This window comes from Hemiscyllium ocellatum, chromosome 28 (genome assembly GCF_020745735.1).
Source record: "Hemiscyllium ocellatum isolate sHemOce1 chromosome 28, sHemOce1.pat.X.cur, whole genome shotgun sequence".
Taxonomy (NCBI): Eukaryota; Metazoa; Chordata; class Chondrichthyes; order Orectolobiformes; family Hemiscylliidae; genus Hemiscyllium; species Hemiscyllium ocellatum.
Window position 1 is genome coordinate 809,250 of NC_083428.1, and position 27,833 is coordinate 837,082.

A 27,833-nucleotide genomic window follows, 5' to 3' on the forward strand; every position below is an offset into this window, starting at 1 on the left:
CAACAACCCACCTTCCCCGCCTGGCACCTTCCCCTGCCACTGCAGGAATTGCAAAACCTGAATCCATTCCTCCTCCCTCCCCTCTATCCAAGGCCACAAAGGAGCCTTCCACATCCATCAACGTTTTACCTGCACATCCACTAATATCATTTATTCTATCCCTTGCTCCCGATGCGGTCTCCTCTACATTGGGGAGACTGGGTGCCTCCTAGCAGTGCGCTTTCGGGAACATCTCTGAGACACCCGCATCAATCAACCACACCGCCCTGTGGCCCAACATTTCAACTCCCCCTCCCACCCTGCCGAGGACATGGAAGCCCTGGGCCTCCTTCACCGCCGCTCCCTCACCACCCGACGCCTGAAGGATGAACGCCTCATCTTCTGCCTCGGAACACTTCAATCCCAGGGCATCAATGTGGATTTCACCAGATTCCTCATTTCTCCTTCCCCCACCTCACCCCAGCTCCAACCTTCCAGCTCAGCACCGCCCCCATGACCTGTCCCACCTATCCACTCCACCCTCCTCTCTGACCTTCGTCCCCACTCCCATTCACCCATTGTACTCTTTGCAACAATCCCCCACCCTCCTCTCTGACCTATCACCTCCATCCCCACCCCCCTTCACCTATTATACTTTATGCTACTTTCTCCCCACCCCAACCCCCCTCTCATTTATCTCTCCACTCTGCAGGCACCCTGCCTCTTTCCTGATGAAGGTCTTTTGCCCGAAATGTCAATTTTCCTACTTTTCGGATGCTGTCTGATCTGCTGTGCTTTTCCAGCACCATTCTAATCTAGACTCTTGTTAAGAAATTGTGTGTTTTGGCTTTCATTAAAAGGGGTATCGAGTTTAAGAGCTGCAAGGTTTTTATGCAGCTGTACAAGACCCTGGTGAGACTACACTTGGAATAATGTGTCCAGTTCTGGTTGCCCTATTATAGGGAAGATACAGAGGCTTTGGAGAGGGTGCAAAGAAAGTTTTCCAGGATGCTGTCTGGACTGGAGGGCTTGCCTTATGAAGTGAGGTTTACTAAGCTCGGACTTTTCTCTCTGGAGAGAAGGAGGAAGAGAGGTGACCTGATCGAGGTGTACAAGGTAATGAGAGGCATGGATGGAGTCAATAGCTAAAGACTTTTCCCCAGGGCAGGATTGACTCGCACAAGAGTCATGGTTTTAAGCTATTAGGAAGGTATAGAGGAGACATCAGAGGTAGGTTCTTTATGCAGAGAGTTGTGAATGCATGGAATGCGTTGCCAGCGGCGGTGGTGGAAGCAGAGTCATTAGGGACATTTAAGTGACTGCTGGACATGCAATTGGTAGCAGTGAATTGAGGGGTGCGTAGTTTAAGTTATTTTAGATTAGGAATAATCCTTGGCACAGCGTTTTGGGCTGAAGGGCCTGTTCTGTGCTGTATTTTCTATGTTCTATGGTGTAGTGTTGGAAAGTGGGGGTCGTTAGATTTTGAGTTTCTCTTGTCAGTGCAGACTTGATGGGTAAAAGTCTATTTCTATACTTTAGAATTATTTAATCCAAAAAAAGGCTGGAGTATGAAGAGGGGAAGAAGAGGCAGAGATAGATCTGATGTGTGCTGGGTTTAGTGGTGGGAAGTGGGTAGTGAATGCCTTATGATGGGTGATCTGAGTTATTGCCAACCACGATTGTGTCGTCCTGAACTATTCTACTATGACAGTGAGCAGTTTCCAGTGCAAAATGGAAAGCAAATGAGAAACTCACTTCTCTCAGGGCTCCACATTTGTTTTGGGAGAACTAGACTGTCTCATTGATTAGTAGTGAGTTTAAAAACATGTCCAATGAGTGGGACATTAGACACTGAAATGGCACAGTCTTATGATATTGAGGGGCATTCCCATATTGGAAAGGAGGTTAGGGTTGGTGGGGTGGAAGAATTGGGTGTGGGTTTTGAGTTGAATCCAGTCTAGTTCTGTAGAAGCCCATGGAATTGAGAGCAAATTACTGACATGACTGGGAAATGAGTTGACTGGTAGGCACCATAAAGTCGAAATAACAGTTGCTCAAATTGATAGCTTCCACTTCCTTCCTATAAAGCGGTGACCAGAACCTTACGCAATACTCCAGGTGCAGCTGCACCAGAGCTTTGTACAGCTGTAATATGACCCAACTTGGGGACGATGTTGCAGGAACCAGCGATATGAAGTCTTGTCTTTCCACCCAATATTCCTCCGAAACTCAATCCCCCTACCAATAAAAGCTAACACACCATATTCCTTCTTAACAACCCTATCAACCTGGGTGGCAACTTTCAGGGATCTATATAGGTGGACATTGAGATCTCTCTACTTATCTACACTACCAAGAAACTTACCATTAGCCCTGTACTCTTTATTCCGTTGCTCCTTCCGAAGTGAATCATCTCACACTTTTCCAAATTAAACTTCATTTGCCACCTCTCAGCCCAGTTCTGCAGCTTATCTATGTCCCTCTGTAACCTGCAAAATCCTTTGGCACTATCCACAACTCAGTCTACATTAGTGTCATCTGCAAATTTACTAACCCCATCCTTCAAGATCATTTATAAAAATGACAAACAGCAGTGGCCACAAAACAGATCCTTGTGGTACACCACTAGTAACCGAACTCCAGGATGAACAGTTTTCATCCACCACCACCCTCTGTCTTCTTTCAGCTAGCCAATTTCTGATCCATACCACTAAATCACCCTCAATCCCATAACTCTGTATTTTGTGCAATAGCCTACCGTGAGGAACCTTATCAAATGCTTTACTGAAATCCATATCAACTGCTTTACCCTCATCCACCTGTTTGGTCACTTGCTCAAAGAACTCAGTAAGATTTGTGAGGCACAACCTACCCTTCACAAAACTGTGTTGACTATCCCTAATCAATTTATTCCTTTCTAGATGATTATTAATCCTATCTCTTATAACCTTTTTCAACACTTTACCCACAACCAAAGTAAGGCTCACTGGTCTATAATTATCAGGGTTATCTCTACTTTCCTTCTTGAACAAGAGGACAATATTTGCTATCCTTCAGTCTTCTGCCACTATTCCTGTAGACCAGTTCAATCCTGATGAAGGGCTTACACTTAAAGCATCGACCCTCCTGCTCCTTGAAAGCTGCCTGACCAGCTGTGCTTTTCTAGCACCACACTTTTCGCCTCTTATCTCCAGCATTGGCAGTCCTCACTTCCTCCCCTTCCTCACCCCTTCTATCCCCCAACTACTTTGTCCTCACGACACTCTTTTATCAGTCCTCACATCTCATCTCCCATCATCCTTCTAAAGCCTCCACCTTTTCCTTTGAAGTCACTCTCCCCTCATTCCCCAGTCTGCTTCACGCTCTTCCCCCCACCCCTGCCTTACCATTGCAGCGGTAGCGTAGGTTTGCCCAGATGATGTTTTCCTGCGAGAAGCAGAAGACTCCGAGTCTCCCTCCACGCATCGTAGTGTCAATGACTGCCCCTGAATCTGCCACAATCTTTGGTCCTTCATATAGTCGGACTCTGTGGAAACAAAAAGAAGCTCGATGGAGTACAAGAGTTGCGAATGGCAGGAGGTCAGTGAAAGGGTGACCCTGGAGACGAAGCGACAAGAACTGAAAGACTGCACCACATTTGGACCACTCTGTGAAAATGGGTACCGAATAGTACAACCAACCTTTGGTGCTACCCTTGTGAGACTGTGTGGTACAGTCTCCCCTAGCAACCAGTTTCTGATTTGTAATTATGTAAATATCTGCTTGATGGAGGGGATAATGAAACAGAGTTTGGGCTGAGAATCACCCACACCTCCAGCAATGTTCTCCACCCTGAGGCTGTGACTCATTCCCCCAATCCTCCACCCCTCACACTATGACCTACCTGATGTACCCAACTTGGGGACGATGTTGCAGGAACCAGCGATATGAAGTCTTGTCTTTCCACCCAATATTCCTAGGGTCTTTCCACAAAAGGTTGACTTGATTGCTGGTATCTCCTGTGTGCCAGAGGGCATTCCGCAAGTGTTCCCCTGGGCCAGTCTGAGATTTCACTGCCTGTTTAACAAATCAGTTGGTACAAAGGTATCACAGATCCTTTATCTGCCACCAAGACCCGCTCTCCCTTTCCATTACGAGTGGATTGCTGGCAAACTTCATTAAATCAAGTCAGGGATACAGTCAAATGTAGTGTATGAGAAATCAGAATAGATTATAATTCACAGATGCTTATGACTCCCTCAGTAAGTTGATCAGAAGTGCAAGATCTTCCTAACATTTAGGCAGTGTCTTCTGACTTTGTCTGGTTAATGTCCCTTCAACAAACCACCACAATGTGGAGGTGCCGGTGTTGGACTAGGATGGACAGTGTCTGAAGTCACATGACACCAGATTGTAGTTCAATAGGTTTGTTTGAAATCACCAGCTTTCAAAGTATAGCCCCTTCATCAGGTGAAGTGGCTGATGAAGCCCCTGATAAAGAAGCTACACTCTGAAAGATTTCAAATAAATCTGTTGGACTATAACCTGGGTGTCGCATGACTTCTGACTTCTTGACCACCACAATGACAGTGATCTCCTCACAAATGGGAAACATCAGGGACCAGAACAAACTTGTTCATCCACATCACCTCCTGGCAGTCCCTCTTCTGCTTTATAGTATAACTGCATTTCATCGTCTTCTCATGGGCAGTTAGTGAGATTATGTTTCCACTGCCCCAGCTCAGATCCATCACAAAATGATTATAAATCTCTGAATTCTATATTTGAATGTTTTGGGACAGCGCAGTCAGCCAGACTTACAGCTATCATCCATGTTAACAGACGTCAATTACCACAGACCACATGCTCTCAGCAGGTTCACATAGTGTACAATCAGAGTGTGACACAACACTGGAGGAGGCCATTGGCCCATTATTCTTACACTGGCTCTGTGAAATAGCTGCCCAATTAGTCCCACCACTCCTGCTTTTGGCCTGTAAACTTTGTCCTTGCAAAGTGTCTGAGATGCAAATGTAGATGAAGTGTAGAAATCATGAAATACAAACATATAAAGCAATAAATGTATAAAGACAGAACCATTAATCGTGTGAACAAACACCGGAATTTATTTCTATTGAGAGTAAAACAGAACAGCAATGATTGGTTAGAACACGGTCAGAGCTGGCAATACTGAGGAAGAATAAAGTTGTTTGGGGGAAGTGGAGCTTGGGACCAGGAAAGTGAGGGTTATTATGGAGTGGGGGCACAGGAGGGCAGGAGCTACAGAGAGGAGACTGTGACACAGATTGAAAGATGGAAAGGCTGACATGGGAATTAACATGCTGTCAGTGCAGGATCAGCTCACGCTCTGTCGTCTCAGTCCATGGGCTATTCCACCAACATGGAGAGACTTCAGATCCAGAACACTCACTCACCTTGAGCTGGATTCCAGGGTCTGCCACAGCCCTGAAGGGATTAGCTTGCCAATAGGTTTGTTCTGTCTGTTTCCACATAACCACGTAGAAACTGGAGCTGTCTTGATAGCCAAAGATAAACCCAGCATAGTCGTCATCTGTCATTGTGTTAACATGAAATGTTCCTTCAAAATCCACCCCATTAAAGGCTGTGTAACCTGAGCAGAGAGAACAGGATCACTCCAATGAAAGGGTCGATGATACATGAGCAACCGCTTCACATTCTCAATTAGTGAGGGGCGAGAGAAATTTAAAACAGTCTTTGGGAAAGTGGAATATTGTATATCTTGATTCTCAATGCCACAGAATTTCAATGTTAATTTGAGAAGGAACAATACTGGTGTGAGATGGAGGCTGTCACATCCAGCAAGCTTTGAAGCCTTGTTAGAAGTAGCTCTTTCAGTCAGTGTAGGATTAGGTATATTAGTGGCAGGTTGCTTATGCTGTTAAAGGTGGTGAACAGTGTTCACAAGGACAGAGAGTATATCACACTGTGGCACTCCATCTGACTGTCTGCGTGTGGTGTGGAGCTAACTGGCTACTCCTCTACTGTGTCTACATCTGAGTCTAAGACCCCCTGGATAAAGAGCACAAAGTGTCCACCAAAATGATAGAGGCTGACCAAGACCACAGGGGTACCAGAATGGCGAGAGTGCATTTCCAACTCCCAAATCACCTTTTAATGTAAGCTAATAAATTAATGTTTATGGTTTCTTTTTGCTGTATGTCCCATTTAAGGTGCTGAGCATTGGTTAATTTGTTTATTGGTGTATTCAAATAAACATAAAGGAAGTCCATTAGGACACTGTTGGTAATGAGGAGGCAAGAATCTCTAACATGATGTCCCATGTGTAAACCCACCAAGAAGGAAAATGATCCTTGTCTGATTTTGTACTTCATTATCTGTAAGGATCCAGAGTAAAGCTCCCATTACACTGTTCCCCCATCAAATACTCTAGGACAGGGACAGCATGGAGTTAGATACAGAGTAAAGCTTCCTTGACACACTCCCCATTAGCAGGACAGTGTGATATTGATTCTAATTTTATGCAATTTCTGTCATTTTAAAAATATTAAAATCGAGAGAGTGACTTCTCTTACCAACTGCGAGACCTGGGTCACTGTTCATTGTCTGCACAATCTCCATCCCCTGCAATGTCACATTAACCATGAATGATCCAACTGTGAGATACACCTTTGAAATAGCTCGTGAGCAGTTTAGAAATCAAATTTATTACAAATCTGGTATATTTATATCACCATCACAGGTATACAGATTTTAAAGGATTTATGAACAGATTATTCTCATTATGAAGGAGCAGAGGGACCTTCAAGTTCATCTACATAATTCTCTGAAGGTGGCCAGGCAAGTTGAAACAGTTGTTAAGACTTCTACCTTCCTTGGGTTTATAAATAGAGGCATAGAGTGAAAAGGGAGAAAGTGAGGACTGCAAATTTGCAGTGATATGTACTTCTTGTCAGATGTGGGAGTTTAAAGAAAGTTTAAGGGTTACTGCGGATTATATCTGCCATAAATGGTGTTGGATGTGAATTTTATCAGATCGAGTGGAACAGTTGGAGAGACAGATAGAAGCGATGAGGCATTTACAGGAGCAAAGGTATGTGATGGATGGCAGTTATAGGAAGGGGGGAAAGTCTCAGATACAGCCACGTAGATGGGTTAACTCCAGGAAAGGTAAGAGAGGTAGGCAGCTAGTGCAGGAGTCTTTTGTGGATATACCCATTTCAAACAGGTATGCTGTTTTGGAAAATGTAGAGGGTGATGGATTCTCAGGGGAACGTAGCACAAACAGCCAAGTTTCTGGTATTGAGACTGACTCTAATGCAAGAGATTCCAAGAGATCAATTGTGTTAGAGGATTCTGTAGTTAGAGGTACAGACAGATGTTTCTGTGGCCAGCAGAGAAAAAGCAGAATGGTGTGGTGTTTCCCTGGTGCCAGGATCAAGGATGTCTCAGAGAGGGTGCAGAATGTTCTCACAGGGGAGAGGGGTCAGCAGGAGGTCACTGTCCACATTGGAACCACTGACATTGGAAGGGAAAAGATTGAGATTCTGAAGGGAGATTACAGAGAGTTAGGCAGAAATTTAAAAAGGAGGTCCTCAAGGGTAGTAATATCTGGATTACTCCCAGTGCTATGAGCTAGTGAGGACACGAATAGGAGGATAGAGCAGATAAATGCATGGCTGAGGAGCTGGTGTATGGGAGAAGGATTCACTTTTTGGATCATTGGAATCTCTTTTGGGGTAGAAGTGACCTGTACAAGAAGGACGGATTGAATCTAAATTGGAAGGGGACTTATATACTGGCAGGGAAATTTGCTAGAACTGCTTGGAAGGATTTAAACTAGTAAAATGAGGGGGTGGGACCAGGGAGATAGTGAGGAAAGAGATCAACCTGAGACTGGTACAGTTGATAACAGAAGCAATCAGGGCAGGCAGGGACAAGATAGGACTAATAAATTAAACTGCATTTATTTCAATGCAAGGGGCCTAACAGGGAAGGCAGATTAATCAGGGCATGGTTAGGAACATGGGACTGGGATATCATAGCAATAACGGAAACATGGCTCAGGGATGGGCAGGATTGGCAGCTTAATGTTCCAGGATACAAATGCTACAGGAAGGATAGAAAGGGAGGCAAGAGAGGAGGGGGAGTGGCAAATTTTGATAAGGGATAGCATTACAGCTGTGCTGAGGGAGGATATTCCCAGAAATACATCCAGGGAAGTTATTTAGGTGGAACTGAGAAATAAGAAAGGGATGATCACCTTATTGGGATTGTATTATAGACCCCCCAATTGTCAGAGGTAAATTGAGAAACAAACTTGTAAGGAGATCTCAGCTATCTGTAAGAATAATAGGATGGTTATGGTTGGGGATTTTAACTTTCCAAACATCGACTGGGACTGCCATAGTGTTAAAGGTTTAGATGGAGAAGAATTTGTTAAGGGTGTACAAGACAATTTTCTGATTCAGTATGTGGATATACCTACTAGAGAAGGTGCAAAACTTGACCTACTCTTGGGAAATAAGGCAGGGCAGGTGACTGAGGTGTCAGTGGGGGAGCACTTTGGGGCCAGCGACCATAATTCTATTAGATTTAAAATAATGATGGAAAAGGATAGACCAGATCTAAAAGTTGAAGTTCTAAATTGTAGAAAGGCCAATTTTGACGGTATTAGGCAAGAACTTTCGAAAGCTGATTGGAGGCAGATGTTCGCAGGTAAAGGGACGGCTGGAAAATGGGAAGCCTTCAGAAATGAGATAATAAGAATCCAGAGAAAGTATATTCCTGTCAGGGTGAAAGGGAAGGCTGGTAGGTATAGGGAATACTGGATGACTAAAGAAATTGAGGGTTTGGTTAAGAAAAAGAAGGAAGCATATGTCAAGTATAGACGGATAGATCGAGTAAATCCTTAGAAGAGTATAAAGAAAGTAGGAGTATACTTAAGAGGGAAATCAGGAGGGCAAAAAGGGGACATGAGATAGCTTTGGCAAATAAAGTTAAGGAGAATCCAAAGGCTTTTTACAAATATATTAAGGACAAAAAGGTAACTAGAGAGAGAAAAGGGCCCCTCAAAGATCAGCAAAGCAGCCTTTATGTGGAGCCACAGAAAATGGGGGAGATACTAAATGAATATTTTGCATCAGTATTTACTGTGGAAAAGGATATGGAAGATATAGACTGTAGGGAAATAGATGGTGACATCTTGCAAAATGTCCAGATTACAGAGGAGGAAGTGCTGGATGTCTTGAAACTGTTAAAGGTGGATAAATCCCCAGGACCTGATCAGGTGTACCCTAGAACTCCGTGGGAAGCTAGAGAAGTGATTACTGGGCCTCTTGCTGAGATATTTGTATCATCGATAGTCGCAGGTGAGGTGCCGGAAGACTGGAGGTTGGCAAACTGTTTAGGAAGGGTGGTAAAGACAAGCCAGGGAACTGTAGACCGGTGAGCCTGACCTCGGTGGTGGGCAAGTTGTTGGAGGGAATCCTGAGGGACAGGATGTACATGTATTTGGAAAGGCAAGGACTGATTAGGGATAGTCAACATGGCTTTGTGTGTGGGAAATCATGTCTCACAAACTTGATTGAAGTTTTTGAAGAAGTAACAAAGAAGATTGATGAGGCAGAGCGGTAGATGTGATCTATATGGACTTCAGTAAGGCGTTTGACAAGTTCCCCATGGGAGACTGATTGACAAGGTTAGATCTCATGGAATACAGGGTGAACTGTCCATTTGGATACAGAACTGGCTCAAAGGTAGAAGACAGAGGGTGGTGGTGGAGGGTTGTTTTTCAGACTGGAGGCCTGTGACCAGTGGAGTGCCACCAGGATCGGTGCTGCGGCCTCTACTTTTTATCATTTACACAAATGATTTGGATACGAGCATAAGAGGTACAGTTAGTAAGTTTGCAGATGACACCAAAATTGGAGGTGTAGTGGACAGCGAAGAGGGTTACCTCAGATTACAACAGGATCTGGACCAGATGGGCCAATGGGCTGATAAGTGGCAGATGGAGTTTAATTCAGATAAATGTGAGGTGCTGCATTTTGGGAAAGCAAATCTTAGCAGGACTTATACATTATGGAATGTTGCTGAACAAAGAGACCTTGGAGTGCAGGTTCATAGCTCCTTGAAAGTGGAGTTGCAGGTAGATAGGATAGTGAAGAAGGCGTTTGGTATGCTTTCCTTTATTGGTCAGAGTATTGAGTACAGGAGTTGGGAGGTCATGTTGCGGCTGTACAGGACATTGGTTAGGCCACTGTTGGAATATTGCCTGCAATTCTGGTCTCCTTCCTATCAGAATGATGTTGTGAAACCTGAAAGGGTTCAGAAAAGATTTACAAGGATGTTGCCAGGGTCGGAGGATTTGAGCTACAGGGAGAGGCTGAACAGGCTGGGGCTGTTTTCCCTGGAGCGTCAGAGGCTGAGGAGTGACCTTATAGAGGTTTACAAAATTATGAGGGGCATAGATAGGATAAATAGACTAAGTCTTTTCCCTGGGGTTGGGGAGTCCAGAACTAGAGGGCATAGGTTTAGGGGAAAGATATAAAAGAGACCTAAATGGCAACTTTTTCACGCAGAGGGTGATACGTTATGGAATGAGTTGCCAGAAGAAATGGTGGAGGCTGGTACAATTGCAACATTTAAGAGACATTGGATGGGTATATGAATAGGAAGAGTTTGGAGGGATATGGGCCAGGTGCTGGCAGGTGGGACTAGATTGGGTTGGGATATCTGGTCAGCATGGACGGATTGGACCAGAGGGTCTGTTTCCATGCTGTACATCTCTATGACTCTAAATGCTGGAGATTAGAGTTGAGAATGGGATACTGGAAAAGCACAGCAGGTCAGGCAGCATTCAAGGAGCAGGAGAATCGACGTTTCAGACAAAAGCTCTTCAGGAATCAGCATAGAGTATAAAAGCAAGGTAGTGAGGCTACACCTCTACAAACTATTGGTCAGATCCACGTCTGGAGTAATGTGTTCAACTCTGGGCACCTTATTTAAGGAAGGATGTTACAGTCCTGGAGAGAACGCAAAGGAGATTTGCTAGAATAATACCAGGAATGAAGGATTTTAGATTTGGAAAAGATTTTAGAGAGATTGAGTTTATTCTCCTTCGAGCAGAGAAAATGAAGAGGTGACCTTATTGAGGTGTTAAAATTGTTCATCATTTTGAACAGGGTAAAGAAGGATATTCTGTTTCCGCTGGTTGGTATATCAGTAATTAGGGCTCACAACTTCAAGATTGTCAGCAAGAAAGCTAGGAGTGAGATGAGAAACATCTTTACTCAGAGAGTTGTTAGGATTTGGAATGCACTGCCTGGGAGAGGGGTGGAGGCAGATTCCACTGAAGGTTTCAAAACAGAGTTGCATCTTTATTTGAAAGGGATGAAGTTAGAGAGCAATGGAGATAGTGCTGGGGAATGGGATTAGCTGTGTACTTTTTCAGGAGCTAGTACAGACACAATGGGCCGAATGGTGTCTGCTGAACTGTAAAATTCTACAATTCTATCAAGCATTATCATGAAACATCAATGTGTTAGCACAAAATAACTACAGCAGTGAAAATTCAATCAGAAATAAGTTTTCAACTAATGAAGAGGATCCTAAATCTCAGTGAAACCTGCCTGAATAGGACACACCAATGTGTCTCAGTTAAAATTACAGATCAACTGAAACTAATGATTAGTTTAACTCTAGGTATTTCAGAGCTGAGGAAAATAATTGCAATGGAAATATTTATCTGACTTGTGTGCAGAATGTTGTCTCAAAATAAAGTCTAGAGGATTTTATATTGTTTACAGTGGGTACCATAGCCTCATTTGAGGTACACTGTGTGTGCCCAAAACTGTTCAGGTGAGGTACCTGGTTTAAGACAACCCAGTTTGGGTCAATCTGCGCATCTCCCTCTGGATCCAGGATCACCGTCTGATAGGCTCGAAAATCAGTGAGTGCAATCTCAGCATTTTCGGGACAAACGTCGATAACATCAATGACTTTATCATCATCAAAATCTCCTTCACACGCATCTCCCAGCCCATCACCTGTCACATATTTCAAACAAGTTTAACTCAGTAACCTCTGATTAACTTAGTACAGTTCAGCTGGTTTGATCTACTATATCCAAGCAATCCTGAACTAATCCCACTCCCCACATTCTCCCCCCACAGCCTTGAATCAATTCCAAACTAATCCCTCTGCCCCACATTTCTCTCACAGCCCAGTATAAATCCCAAGCCAGTCCCACGTCCACTCTCCCCATAGCCCTGTATCAATCCTAAAGTAATCACTCTCTGTCCCACTTCCTGAGACAAAGACTGAGAAAGACGCAAACAGTTGTCACTCACTATCGTAATCTTCCTGTGTTGGATTAGCTACAAGTCGGCAATTGTCTGGTCCAGGGGAGACATGATCAGGAATTCCATCATTATCATCATCGTCATCACATTCATCACCCACTCCATCCCTGTCTGTGTCTAGCTGGGCACTATTAATGACTGTCGGGCAATTATCTCTGCTGTCCTGGTGCCCATCACCATCGCTGAGGATAGAGAGACAACATTACTATCAACAGTGGATAGAACATAATGAGCAGACACACCTATGTAACATCCCTCACTCACACTTATTCACAAATTCACTTTCTTGTTATGATCAAGGTCCAGATGTGGACAAGGAACTGAATTCCAGGGGTGAAGTGAGAGTGATTTCCTTTGACATCAAGGCTGCATTTGAGCGAGTGTAACATCAAGGACCCCAGCAGTCAATGGCAATCAGAGGGAAAACTGTCCAATGGGCATACCTGACACAGAGTAAGATGGCATGTTGTTTGGAGATAAGTCATCTCAGCTCCAGGACATGTCTGCAGGAGATCCTCAGGCTAGTGTCCTAGGATCAATCATCTTCAGTTGCTTCCTCAATGACATTTCCTTCCATCATAGGGTCTGAAGTGGGGATGTTCGCTGGAGATTGCACAATATTCAGCACCATTCACGACTACCCAGTTACTGAAGCAGTCCATGCCTAAATGCAGTAAGATCTGGACAATATCCAGGTTTGGGCCGACTCGTGGCAAGTAACATTCATGCCACACAAATGCCAGGCTATTGATCATCACCAATAAGAGAGAATCTAACAACCACCCCTTAACATTCAATAATGTTACCATTACTGGATTCCCCCACTATCAGTTTCATTGAGGTTACCATTGACTGGAAACTGAACTGGACTCGCCATATAAACACAGTCGCTACAAAAGCAAGTCAGAAGATAGGAGTCCTATTATTGGATTACTCAACTTCTGACTCCCCAAAGCCTGTCCACCAACCACAAGGCACAAGTTAGGAGTGTGATGGAATACTCCCCACTTGCCTGGATGGGTGTATCTCCAACAACACTCCAGAAGCTTGACACCATCCAGGGCAAAGCAGCCCGCTTGATTGGAACCACATCTACTACCTCCATCACCGATGCGCGGTAGCAACAGTGTTTACCATCTACAAGCTGAACTGCAGAAACTTACCAAAGATCCTTAGACAGCACCTTCCAAAACACTTCCATCTAGAAGGATAATGGCAGCAGATGGGAACACCACCTCCTGCAAGTTCATACACAGATCCATACATGCATTAACCCTCCCCACATATGCCTTCACACACACCACACTCTCTCTCTTTCTCTCCTTCTCGCTTATTTTCTTGAATCTTCATCTGCTGGTTTGACTGAGAGTTCATTTTCAGGATTTTTGTCATATAGTGTGGATAATCCCTCTCAGAACCATTGTGCTTCATTCCACTTGATCCTACCTACTTGTTGACTATAACTTCCTACTGAGTGATAATAAGAAGACCGCAGTGCTCACCTGTCTGTGTTGGTATCACAGGAATCACCTACAAGGTCATTGTCATCATCCAACTGGAAAAGTCAAAATCAACATCAAATTATGACCATTCAATGCAACTCATCCTAGCTCAGTGTGGGCATAGCCCCCCACCCCCAAAGAGACAAGGGAATCTCGCAGAGCAATAGAGGATGCTGCTCCACCCAACCTTGCACACAGAGCCCCAGAACCATCCCTTTCTCCTGTACAATAACCAAAAAATGGTAAAGTCTAAAATTTCCGTGCATCATGAACGAGGCGTTGTGCTGAGCTTTTGAGAGGTGACGAGGAGTAGAAGAGACGGGTTCCCAGGGAGAATGGTCAAGGGTCTCTGGCAGAGGGAGAGGGGGCCCGGTGCCTGATGGATACTCAATGTTAACCTGATCCGGGTTTCTGATGTTGGGGCAGCTGTCACAGGCATCTCCAACCCCATCACTGTCACGGTCCAGCTGATCCTGGTTTGGAACTTGCTCACAGTTATCTAAACTGTTCCTTATTCCTACAATAAGAAAGATTATGTAGATCAAATTAGAAAGAATAATTAACCATCACAATCTCTGCTTGTTCACAGATCCTGCTCTCCCTCTCCAATCTCATGCCTCACTAAGTTCTCAATAGGTCCCTGATATGTGAGGTTTCCACCACAATGACAGACTGGATAAATTTGGTCAATCCTATCTGGAGATTGAAAGAATGAGTAATGATCTCATTGAAACATTTAAGATTCTGAAAAGGCATCACTGCGTAGATAGATTAGATTAGATTAGTGTGGAAACAGGCCTTTTGGCCCAATTAGTCCATACTGACCCTCCGAAGAGTGAGCCACCTAGACCCGTTCTCCTACTCCCTACTAATGCACCTATCACTATGGGCATGGCCAATTCACCCGACCTGCACATCTTTGGACTGTGGGAGGAAACCCACGATGGGAAAAATGTGCAAACTCCATGCAGTCAGTCACCTGAGGCTGGAATCAAACCTGGGACCCTGGCGCTGTGAGGCAGCAGTGCTAAACACTGAGCCACCGTGCCATCTGAAAGGTATATCTGGGGAAGTGAGAACATTTCAGAATAAGGGGTTGATCATTAAGGAATGAAATGAGGAACAATGGCTTTACCCAAATCGTTGTGAATATCTTGAGTTCTCCACCTCAGAAGGTTCTGGCTGCTCAGTTGGTGACACACCAATGTTCGATTTCTCCAGGATTCAAGGGATTTGGAGAGTGGGCAGGAAAAATGCAGTGATGGGTCAAGGTCACCTGCGATCATAGTAATTCAGGGCAAACACCATGGACCATGAAATCACTTAAATAGTGGCTTTTATTTCAGAATTTCTCCAGCATTCACTACCATGCAGCATTCCACTGAGGATAGTCTTCAGGATAATCCTTCGCAAATAGGAGGAGGAACGTGTTTTAATCTTGGCAATTGTTTGCTAAATGTGAAACTGGCTGCTATCTCCTTGTTCAGAATCAAGCTGTCATTCAAAAATGTAATCTGAATTGACTGATTTATAGAAATTTGCATTTTATGGTGAATACAGCATTCTATGCTTATATGAGGAACAAGAGGATGGTCAGAGTGAGGGTAGGCCAATCAGGGACAGTGGAGGGAACTTGTGTCTGGAGCCAGAAGAAGTAGGTAAAGTCCTTAATAAATACTTTGTTTCAGTAATCACTACTGAGAGGGACCTTGTTATTTGTGAGGAGGATGTGCTGGAAAGTTTGAAACACATGAGGATATAAAAGTCCCCTGGGCCAGAGGACTACAGGAGTACAAAGTTACTACAGGAAGTGAGGGAAGTGATTTCTGCACCTTTGGCAATGATCTTTGCGTCCTCTCTGTCCACTGGAGTAGTACCAAATAATTGAAGGATGGCAAATGTTATTTCCTTGTTCATGAAAAACAATAGGGATATTCCTGGGAATTACAGATTAGTCAATCTTACGTTGCTGGTGGGCATTGGAGAGGATTCTGAGAGACAAGATTTATGATTATTTGGAAAAGTATAGTTTAATTAGAGATACTCAGCATGGCTTTGTGAGAGGTAAGTCTACCACAAAAACCCTAGTGAATTCTTTGAGGAGGTGACAAAACGCGTTGATGAAGGTAGAGCAGTGGATGTAGTGTATGTGGATTTTAGAAAGCTGTTTGATAAGGTTCCCCATGATAGGCTCATTCAGAAAGTGAGGAGGCAGGGGATACAGAGAAATTTGGTTATTTGGATACAGAATTGACTGGCCCATAGAAGACAGAGGGTGGATAGGAGATAGAAAGTATTCAGCCTGGAGCTCGGTGAGCAATGGTGTTCCACAGAGATCTGTCCTGGACCTCTGTTCTTTGTGATTTTTATAAATGCCTTGGATGAGGAAGTGGAAGGATGCATTAGTAAGTTTACCAATCACATGAAGGTTGGTGGAGGACTTGTAGGTTGCAATGGGACACTGCCAGGATATAGAGCTGGGCTGAGAAGTGACAGATGGAGTTCAACCTGAAAAAGTGTGAAGTGATTCATTTTGGAAGGTTGAATTTGAATGCAGATTACTTAGTAACAGGCAGGATTCTTGGTAGTGTGGAGGAACAGAGACCTTGGAGTCCACATCTGTAGATCCCTCAAAGTTGCCACCCAAGTTAACAGGGTTGTTAAGAAGGCATATTGTGTGTTGGCTTTCATTAGCAGGGGGACTGAGTTTAAGAGCCATGAGGTTATGCTGCAGCTTTATAAAGCCCTGGTTAGACCACACATGGGTGGCACGGTGGCACAGTGGTTAACACTGCTGCCTCACAGCGCCAGAGACCCGGGTTCAATTCCCGCCTCAGGCGACTCTCTGTGTGGAGTTTGCACATTCTCCCCGTGTCTGCGTGGGTTTCCTCCGGGTGCTCTGGTTTCCTCCCACAGTCCAAAGATGTGCAGGTCAGGTGAATTGGCCATGTTAAATTGCCCGTAGTGTTAGGTGAATGGGTAAATGTATGGGTCTGGGTGGTATACGCTTTGGTGGGTGGGTGTGGACTTGTTGGGCTGAAGGGCCTGTTTCCACACTGTAAGTAATCTAATTGTGTTCAGTTCTGGTCACCTCATTATAGGAAAGATGTGGAAGTTTTAGAGAGGGTGCAGAGGAGATTTACCAGGATGCTGCCTGGACTGGAGGGCATGTCTTATGGGGAAAGGTTGAGGGAATGAGGGCTTTTCTCATTGGAGTGAAGAAGGGTGACAGGTGATAGAGGTGTACAAGATGATGAGAGGCATCAATAGAGTGGATAGCCAGAGACATTTTCCCAGGGCGCAAATCTATATCACGAGGGGGCATCATTTTAAGATGATTGGAGGAAAGTTTAGGGGAGATGTCAGAGGTAGGTTCTTTAAACAGAGAGTGATGGGTGTGTGGAATGCACTGTCAGTAGAGTCAGATACATTAGGAATGTTTAAGTGACTCTTGGATAGGCACATGGATAATAGTAAAATGCAGGGTATGTAGGTAAGTTTGATCTTAGAGTAAGATAAAAGGTCGGCACAACATCGAGGGCTGAAGGGCTGTACTGTTCTATACTGTTCTATGTTCTAATACAGTAAAATACAGTGAAAGTCTTCAACAAGCCACAATCCAGTGCATTTTGAATAGTTTAAGAATAAAAAGAGTAAAAAGATATAGCTGAAAGAGAGTCTATCTTCCTTCTGCTGCCTTCACCATGAGCCATGATCCCTCACCAGATTCACCAACAACACCTGCACCTCCATCACCACACCAACATAAGAGCTACCATTCTCTAGGCACCATTTCCTCGCCCCGGGCCCACCTTGCTGCCGCAGTTGGGGATGCCACACTCACCCTGCAACCAGGACTCCCCAGCTACACTGCTACCACTGCCTCGCTGGGAATCAGGGGCCCCTGCTCTGGGTCTCCTGTGCTCTGGGCCTCCTGCAACCAAGGTCCCTGGCTATGATATCATGCCAGGCCACCACCTGACCAAGAGTCTCTCTCCAGCTGGCCCCCTCCATCTATTGTTGAAGAAACATATCTTTACGTTCTCCGTTTGGCTGATTGCATTCTTCTCCACCAAAATACACTGCCCTGAGATTCAGGCCACTTAGATTAATATGTATCCTAATTGTACTGCCACAAAGTCCCATAGCTTTCAGCATAATTCCTCTTGCTTTGTGATCAGTGAGTGATCACCTGACCCATTTCCTAGATTATTTATACTAGTCAGGAGTGAATTCAGACAACTGACTGCAAAGACTTCATTATCTCCAGGAAACTACACCTTCTATTCTTCTCACTTACCATCTCCATCCATGTCCTGATCACATGCATCTCCTTTTCCATCATTATCAATGTCCTGCTGATTATTATTAATGATGAGTCTACAGTTATCACACACATCTCCAAACATATCCTGATCTGTGTTTCTTTGGTCGATGTTTGGGACCAAAATGCAGTTGTCCTGCGAAAATCAGATGAGAGCGGTTAGTGTCACTGACGGTCATTTGACAGCACCTTCCAAATCCACAAACACTTCAATCTAGAATGACAAGGGCAGCAGGTTCATGGGAACACCATGATCTGCAAGTTCCCTTCAATGCCACTCACCATCCTGACTTGGAAGTATACCACCGTTCCTTCACTGTTGCTGGGTCAAAATCCTGGAATTCCCTCCCTAAGGGCATTGTGGGTCCACGTACAGCACACGGACTGCAGCGGGTCAAGAAGGAACTCACCCCCACCTCCTCAAGGGCAATAAATGCTGGACCCCGCCAGAAACACCCCACGGGTTTAAGTTGCGATATTGAAACTATATTGACTCCAGCTTTCACAACTGTTTCTTTAGATTTTTTTAAAGAAAACTAGCACAGACAAAATTGGCCAAAAGCCTGCTTCAGTCCCTTCAATTTCTACAATTCCAAGAAAACAAGCAAAACTGAATTGAATTTCTATAGCGCCATTCACATCCTCGGATCATCTCAAAATGTTTCATAGCCAAAAATGTCCTTTTAAGGTCGTAAAACAGGAGGTTCATCAGTCAGATTACACTCAGCAAGGTCCCACCAACAATGATGCGGTTATGGGGTATGGCTGACAGGGCAGTTGCATGTTCTTCCTGCAGAATGTGGCAGGTGAGGGACACGACATGTCTCTGCCAACTAGATCGAAGGGAAGTGCACCCAACTCCAGCTCCTTGAAAACTGAGTTAGGGAACTGGAGCTGGAGCTGGATGAACTGTGGGTCATCCAGGAAGCTGAGGGAGAAATTGAGAGGATGTACAGGGAGGTGGTCACTCCCCAGACACAGGATAAGGACAGCTGGGTTACAGTCAGGGGGAGGAAAGGGAACCGACAGATAGAACAAGGATCCCCTGTGGCCGTTGCCCTCAGCAACAAGTATACCGTTTTAGATACTGCTGGTGGGGTCAGCCTAACAGAGGAACCCCATAGTTGTCAGGTCTCTGGCACTGAGGCTCAGAAGAGAAGGGGGGAAATAGAAAAACGCCAGTAATAGGGCACTCAATAGTTAGACAGATTGACAGGAGATTTTGTGGTCAGGATCGGGACTCCTGGAAGGTATGTTGCCTCCCTTCCCAGTGCCAGGGTCCGGGATGTCACAGGTCAGGTTTACAGGATTCTGAAGGGGGAGGGTGAGCTGCCAGAAATCGTGGTACATATTGACACCAATGATATAGCCGAGAAAGGGATTGAGGATCTAAAAAGTGACTACAGAGAGCTCGGTTGGAAGCTGAAGAGCTGGATGAGTGGAGTAGTGATCTCAGGTTTGCTACTGGTGCCATGGGATAGTGAGGTGAGGAACAGTCAGCGAGTGCAGCTTAACACGTGGCTGCGAGGCTGGTGCAGGAGGGAGGGCTTCAGATACCTAGACCATTGGGATACCTTCTGGGGATGGTGGGACCTGTACATGAAGGACAGGTTGCACCTGAACTGGAGGGGCACAAATGTCCTGGGTGGGAGGTTTGTTTGTGTGGTTTGGGAGGGTTTAAACTAGATTGGCAGGGAGGTGGGAATCAGAGCTACATATCTGTGAGGGGGGCAGTTACATATTGGGCAGTGACAGGATGTAGTGAATCTATCGGGAAGGTTTCTCACGTCATGAAACAAGGGGATCGGTTAAAGTGTGTCTGCTTTAACGCAAGGAGTATCAGAAATAACAGTGAGGAACTTTGAGCATGGATCAGTATTTGGGACTATAATGTTGTGGCCATAACAGAGACGTGAGTTTCACAGGGGCAGGGATGGTTGCTCGATGCTCCAGGGTTTAAAAAGAACAATGAGGGTGGAAAAAGAGGAGGGGGTGTAGCATTGCTAATCAGAGAGTGCATCACAGCTACAGAAACTAAGATTGTCGAGAAAGGTTTGTCTCCTGAGTCAGTCTGGGTGGAAGTTAGGAACAGCGAGGGAGCAGCCACCTCATTGGGGGTTTGCTACAGACCCCCTAATAGTAGTAGGGAAATTGAAGATCTCATAGGCTGGCAGATTCTGGAAGAATGCAGATGTAGCAGGGTTGTAGTTATGGATGACTTCAACTTTCCCCATATTGACTGGAACCTCCTGAGTGCAGATAGTTTGGATGGAGCCGTTTTTGTCAGGTGTGTTCAGGAGGGTTTCCTTACACAGTATGTAGACAGACCGACAAGGGGAGAAGTTATTTTGGATTTGGTGCTCGGCAATGAGCCAGGATAGGTGTCAGATCTTGTGGTGGGAGAGCACTTTGGTGACAGTGACCACAACTGTCTCACATTTACCATAGTCTTGGAGAGGGAAAGGAGCGGTTACCAAGGGAAGATATTTAATTGGGGAAAAGGAAATTATGACACTATCAGACAGGAGTTCGGAAGTACAGACTGGAAGCAATTGTTCCACAGAAAGGGCACATCAGACATGTGGAGACTGTTTAAGGAGCAGTTGTTGCGAGTGATGCACAAATTTGTTCCTCTGAGACAGGTAAGAAGGGGTAAGATTAAGGAACCTTGGATGACGAGAACAGAGGAGCTTCTCGTCAAAAGGAAGAAGGCAGCTTACATAAGGTGGAGGAAGCAAGAATCAAGTACAACTTTAGAGGATTACAGGTTTTCTAGAAAAGAGCTCAGAAATGGACTGAGGAGAGTCAGGAGGAGACACAAAAAAGGTTTGGCAAGAAGGATTTTTACTCATACGTGAGGAATAAGAGAATGATCAGGGAGAAGGTAGGGCAGATCAGGGATAGCTTAGGAACTTCTGCGTGGAGTCTGGAGCAGATAGGGGAAGCCTTACATGAGTTTCTTTCCTTGTTCTCTAAGGAAAGGGACCTTGTTGTGAATGAGAACTTTGAGGAGCTGGGAAACAGGCTTGACCAGATCAAGATTGATGAAGTTGATGTTTTGGCAAACATTAAGATTAGTAAGTCCCCAGGGCCAGACCAGATTTATCCCAGGCTGCTCCGGGAAGCAAGAAAGCAGGTTGCTAAGCCACTGGCGAAGATCTTTGCTTCCTCACTCTCCACGGGAGTTGTACCAGAGAATTCGAGGGAGGCGAATGTTGTTCCTCTTTTCAAGAAGGACAGTAGGGAAATCTCTGGCAATTACAGACTAGTCAGTCGTATGTCTGTGGTCAGCACAGTTTTGGATAGAATTCTGAGGGATAGGATTTATGACTATTTGGAAAAGCATAGTGTGATTAACGCAGTCAGGATGGCTTTGTGAGGGGCAGGTCATGCCTCACAAATCTTATTGAGTTCTTTGAGGAGGTGATGAAATAGGTCGACAAAGATCGAGCAGTGGATATAGTGTATATGGACTTCAACGAGGCATTTGATAGGGTTCCCCATGGTAGGCTCATTCATAAAGTCAGGAAGTATGGGATACAGGGAGATTTGGCTATCTGGATTCAGAATTGGCTGGCTGACAGAAGGCAGAGAGTGGTTGTAGATGGAAAGTATTCTGTCTGGAGGTCAGTGATGAGTGGGGTCCCGCAGGGCTCTGTTCTTGGGCCTCTGCTCTTTGTAGTTTTTATAAATGACTTGGCTGAGGAGGTTGAGGGGTGGGTTAGTAAATTTACAGATGACACAGAGGTTGGAGGTGCCGTTGATAGTATAGAGGGCTACTACAGGCTGCAGTGTGACATAGACAGGATGCAGAGCTGGGCTGAGAAATGGCAGATGGAGTTCAACCTGGAATAATGTGAAGTGATGCATTTTGGAAGGTCGAACTCGAATGCTGAATATAGGATTAAAGACAGGATTCTTGGCAGTGTGGAGGAACAGAGGGACCTGGGTGGGCAAGTGCATAGATCCTTCAAAGTTGCCACCCAAGTGGATAGGGTTGCTGAGAAAGCATATGGTGTTTTGGCTTTCATTAACAGGGGGATCGAGTTTAAGAGCCACGAGGTTTTGCTGCAGCTCTACAAGTCCCTGGTGAGACCACACTTGGAATATTGTGTCCCGTTTTGGTCGCCCTACGGTAGGAAAGATACAAAGGCTTTGGAGAGGGTGCAAAGAAGGTTTACCAGGATACTGCCTGGAGGGCTTGTCTTAGGAAGAAAGGTTGACCAAGCTGAGACTATTCTCTCTGGAGAGAAGGAGGAAGAGAGGTGACCTGATCGAGGTGTACGAGGTAATGAGAGGCGTGGATAGTGTCAATAGCCAGAGATGTTTCCCCAGGGCAGGATTGACAGGAACGAGGGGTCATGTTTTAAGATATAGAGGAGACTCAGAGGTAGGTTCTTTACACAGAGAGTTGTGAATGCATGGAATGCATTGCCAGTGGTGGTGGTGGAAGCAGTCATTAGGGACATTTAAGCAATTGCTGGCCATGCACATGGACAGCAGTGAGTTGAGGGGTCCGTAAGTTAAGTTATTATATTTAGATTATTATATTTAGATCCTTGGCACAACATCATGGGCCGGAGGACGTGTTCTGTGCTGTATTGTTCTATGTTCTAATAACCAGATAATCTGATTTAGTGCACTCCCTCAGCACTGTCCCTCCAACAGCACACCTTCAGCACTGCCCCTCCAACAGCACTCCCTCAGTACAGCCCCTCCAACACCACTCCCCCAATACTGCTCCTCCATCAATACAGCACATCCCTCAGAACTGTCCCTCCAACAGCACTCCCCCAATACTGCTCCTCCAACAACACAGCACATCCCTCAGTACTGCCCCTCCAACAAGACTCCCTCAGTACTTGTCCCTCCAACAACACTCCCTCACTCCCTCAGTACTGTCCCTCCAACAGCACTTCCACAGCACTGTCCCTCCAACAGCACTCCCTCAGCACTGTCCCTCCAACTACACTCCCTCACTCCCTCAGTACTGTCCCTCCAACAGCACTCCCCCAGTACTGCTCCACCAACAGCACAGCACTCCCTCAGTACTGTCCCTTCAACAGCACTCCCTCAGAACGGTCCATCCAACAACACTCCCTCAGTACTGCACGTCCAACAGCACTCCCCCAATACTGCTCCTCCAACAGCACAGCACTCCCTCAGCACTGTCCCTCCAACAGCACTCCCCCAGTACTGCTCCACCAACAGCACAGCACTCCCTCAGAACTGTCCCTTCAACAGCACACCCTCAGCACTGTCCATCCAACAACACTCCCTCAGCACTGTCCATCCAACAACACTCCCTCAGCACTGTCCCTCCAACAGCACTCCCTCAGCACTGTCCCTCCAACAAGACTCCCTCACTCCCTCAGTTCCGTCCCTTCAACAGCACTCCCTCAGTACTGTCCCTCCAAGAGCACAGCACTCCCTCAACACTGTCCCAGCAACAGCCCTCCCTCAGTACTGTCCATCCAACAGCACACCCTCAGCACTGTCCATCCAACAATACTGCCTCACTCCGTCAGTACTGTCCCTCCAACAGCACTCCCTCAGCACTGTCCCTCCAACAATACTGCCTCACTCCGTCAGTACTGTCCCTCCAACAGCACTCCCCTAGTACTCTCCTCCAACAGCACAGCACTCCCTCAGAACTTTCCCTCCAACAGCACTCCCTCAAACAGCAATCCCTCAGAACTGTCCATCCAACAGCACTCCCTCAGCACTGTCCGTCCAACAGCTCTCCCTCAGCACTGTCCCTCCAACAATACTCCCTCACTCCCTCAGTACTGTCCCTTCAACAGCACGCCCTCAGTACTGTCCCTCCAACAGCTCTCCCTCAGCACTGTCCCTCCAACAATACTCCCTCACTCCCTCAGTACTGTCCCTTCAACAGCACGCCCTCAGTACTGTCCCTCTAAGAGTACAGCACTCCCTCAGCATTGTCCCTCAACAGCACTCCCTCAGTACTGTCCCTCCAACAGCACTCCCTCAAACTGCCTCTCCAACAGCACTCTCTTAGCACTGTCCCTCCAACAACGCTCCCTCAGCACTGCCCCACCAACAGCACTCCCTCAGCACTGTTCCTTCAACACCACTCCCTCAGTACTGCCCCTCCAACTGAACCCCCTCAGTACTGCCCCTCCAACTACTGCCCCTCCAACAGCACTCCCTCAGTACTGCCCCTCCAACAGCACTCCCTCAGCACTGTCCCTCCAACAAGACTCCCTCACTCCCTCAGTTCCGTCCCTCCAACACCACTCCCTCAGTACTGCCCCTCCAACTGAACCCCCTCAGTACTGCCCCTCCAACTACTGCCCCTCCAACAGCACTCCATCAGTACTGTCCCTTCAACAGCACTCCCTCAGCACTGTCCCACAAACAGCACTCCCTCAGTACTGCCCCTCCAACAGCACTCCCTCAGCACTGTCCCTCCAACAAGACTCCCTCACTCCCTCAGTTCCGTCCCTTCAACAGCACTCCCTCAGTACTGTCCCTCCAAGAGCACAGCACTCCCTCAACACTGTCCCAGCAACAGCCCTCCCTCAGTACTGTCCATCCAACAGCACTCCCTCAGCACTGCCCCTCCAACAGCACACCCTCAGCACTGTCCATCCAACAACACTCCCTCAGCACTGTCCCTCCAACAGCACTCCCTCAGCACTGTCCCTCCAACAATACTGCCTCACTCCGTCAGTACTGTCCCTCCAACAGCACTCACCCAGTACTGCTCCTCCAACAGCACAGCACTCCCTCACTTCTGTCCCTTCAACAGCACTCCCTCAGCACTGTCCCTCCAACAGCCCTCCCTCAGCACTGCCCCTCCAACAGCCCTCCCTCAGTACTGTCCATCCAACAGCACTCCCTCAGCACTGCCCCTCCAACAGCACACCCTCAGCACTGTCCCTCCAACAGCACTCCCTCAGCACTGTCCTTCCAACAACACTGCCTCACTCCCTCAGTACTGCCCCTCCAACAGCACTCCCCCAGTACTGCTCCTCCAACAGCACAGCACTCCCTCAGTACTGTCCCTTCAACAGCACTCCCTCAGTACTGTCCCTCCAAGAACACAGCACTCTCTCAGCACTGCCCCTCCAATAGCACTCCCTCAGCACTGCCCCTCCAATAGCACTCCCTCAGCACTGTCCCTCCAACAACACTGCCTCACTCCCTCAGTACTGCCCCTCCAACAGCACTCCCTCAAACAGCGCTCCCTCAGAACTGTCCCTCCAAGAGCACAGCACTCTCTCAGCACTGCCCCTTCAACAGCACTCCCTCAGCACTGTCCATTCAACAACACTCCCTCAGTACTACATGTCCAACGGCACTCCCCCAATATTGCTCCTCCAACAGCACAGCACTCCTTCAGTACTGCCCATCCAACAGCACTCCATCAATACTGTCCCTTCAACAGCACTCCCCCAGTACTGTCCCTCCAAGAGCACAGCACTCTCTCAGCACTGTCCCTCCAACAGCACTCCCTCAGTACTGCCCCTCCAACAGCACTCCCCCAGTACTGCTCCTCCAGCACCACAGCACTCCCTCAGCACAGTCCCTCCAACAGCACTCCCTCAGCACAGCCCCACAAACAGCACTTCCTCAGTACTGACCTTCCAACAGCACTCCCTCAGCACTGTCCCTCCAACTACACTGCCTCACTCCCTCAGTACTGCACATCCAACAGCAGTCCCCCAATACTGCTCCACCAACAGCACAGCACTCCCTCAGAACTGTCCCTCCAACAGCACTCCCTCGGAACTGTCCATCCAACAGCACTCCCTCAGCACTGTCCCTCCAACAACACTCCCTCACTCCCTCAGTACTGCCCCTCCAACAGCACTCACCCAGTACTGCTCCTCCAACAGCACAGCACTCCCTCAGTTCTGTACATTCAACAGCAATCCCTGAGTACTGTCCATCCAACAGCACTCCCTCAGTACTGTCCATCCAACAACACTCCCTCACTCCCTCAGTACTGCCCCTCCAACAGCACTCACCCAGTACTGCTCCTCCAACAGCACAGCACTCCCTCAGTTCTGTACATTCAACAGCACTCCCTCAGCACTGTCCCTCCAACAACACTCCCTCAGCACTGCCCCTCCAACAGCACGCCCTCAGCACTGTCCCTCCAATAGCACTCCCTCAGCACTGTCCTTCCAACAACACTGCCTCACTCCCTCAGAACTGCCCCTCCAACAGCACTCCCCCAGTACTGCTTCTCCAACAGCACAGCACTCCCTCAGCACTGTCCCTTCAACAGCACCCCCGCAGTACTGTCCCTCCAAGAGCACAGCACTCCCTCAGTACTATCCCTCTAACAGCGCTCCCTCAGCACTGCCCCTCCAACAGCACAGCACTCCCTCAGAACTGTCCCTCCAACAGCACTCCCTCAAACAGCAATCCCTCAGAACTGTCCATCCAACAACACTCCCTCAGCACAGTCCCTCCAACAACACTGCCTCACTCCCTCAGTACTGTCCCTTCAACAGCACTCCCCCAGTACTGCCCCTCCAACAGCACAGCACTCCCTCAGTAATACCCCTCCAACAGCACCCCCCAGTACTGCTCCTCCAACAGCACAGCACCCCTCAGTACTGCCCCTCCAACAACACCTCCACAGTACTGTCCCTCTAAGAGCACAGCACTCCCTCAGCATTGCCCCTCCAACAGCACACCCTCAGCACTGTCCATCCAACAACACTCCCTCAATACTGCACGTCCCACAGCACTCGCCCAATACTGCTTCTCCAACAGCACAGCACTCCCTCAGCACTGTCCCTCCAACAGCACTCCCTCAGCACAGTCCCTCCAACAGCACTCCCTCAGCACTGCCCGTTCAACAGCATAGCACTCTCTCAGCACTGTCCATCCAACAACACTCCCTCAGTACTGCACGTCCAATAGCACTCGCCCAATACTGCTCCTCCAACAGCACAGCACTCCCTCAGTACTGCCCATCCAACAGCACTCCCTCAATACTGTCACTTCAACAGCACTCCCTCAGCACTGTCCCTCCAACAGCTCTCCCTCAGCACTGTCCCTCCAACAGCTCTCCCTCAGCACTGTCCCTCCAACAATACTCCCAACTCCCTCAGTACTGTCCCTTCAACAGCACTCCCTCAGCACTGCCCCACCAACAGCACTCCCTCAGCACTGTCCCTCCAACAATACTCCCAACTCCCTCAGCACTGTTCCTTCAACACCACTCCCTCAGTACTGCCCCTCCAACTGAACCCCCTCAGTACTGCCCCTCCAACTACTGCCCCTCCAACAGCACTCCATCAGTACTGTCCCTCCAACAGCACTCCCTCAGTACTGTCCCTTCAACAGCCCTCCCTCAGCACAGTCCCTACAATAGCACTCCCTCAGCACTGTCCCTTCAACAGCACTCCCTCACTCCCTCAGTACTGTTCCTCCAACAGCACTGCCTCACTCCCTCAGTACTGTTCCTCCAACAACACTCCCTCAGCACTGTCCCTCCAACAACACTGCCTCACTCCCTCAGTACTGTTCCTCCAACAACACTCCCTCAGCACTGCCCCTCCAACACCACTCCCCCAATACTGCTCCTCCATCAACACAGCACATCCCTCAGTACTGTCCCTCAAACAGCACTCCCTCAGAACTGCCCCTCCAACAGCACTCCCTCAGTACTGCCCCTCCAACAACACAGCACATCCCTCA

General features: G+C 47.1%; 1 protein-coding gene across 1 annotated transcript in view; it reads right to left on the reverse strand.

The window, feature by feature from the left end:
- Window positions 1–27,833, reverse strand: part of comp (cartilage oligomeric matrix protein) — a 52,945-nt gene that overhangs the window by 12,347 nt on the left and 12,765 nt on the right. Inside the window, exons 10-18 of the mRNA XM_060846487.1 lie at window positions 18,126–18,285; window positions 14,224–14,342; window positions 13,826–13,878; window positions 12,312–12,505; window positions 11,830–12,008; window positions 6,534–6,582; window positions 5,394–5,590; window positions 3,863–4,035; window positions 3,366–3,505 (exon numbers count right to left, since the gene is read on the reverse strand). Coding sequence (XP_060702470.1) covers window positions 3,366–3,505; window positions 3,863–4,035; window positions 5,394–5,590; window positions 6,534–6,582; window positions 11,830–12,008; window positions 12,312–12,505; window positions 13,826–13,878; window positions 14,224–14,342; window positions 18,126–18,285 — 1,264 coding nt within the window. The remainder of the gene's footprint in view (window positions 1–3,365; window positions 3,506–3,862; window positions 4,036–5,393; window positions 5,591–6,533; window positions 6,583–11,829; window positions 12,009–12,311; window positions 12,506–13,825; window positions 13,879–14,223; window positions 14,343–18,125; window positions 18,286–27,833) is intronic.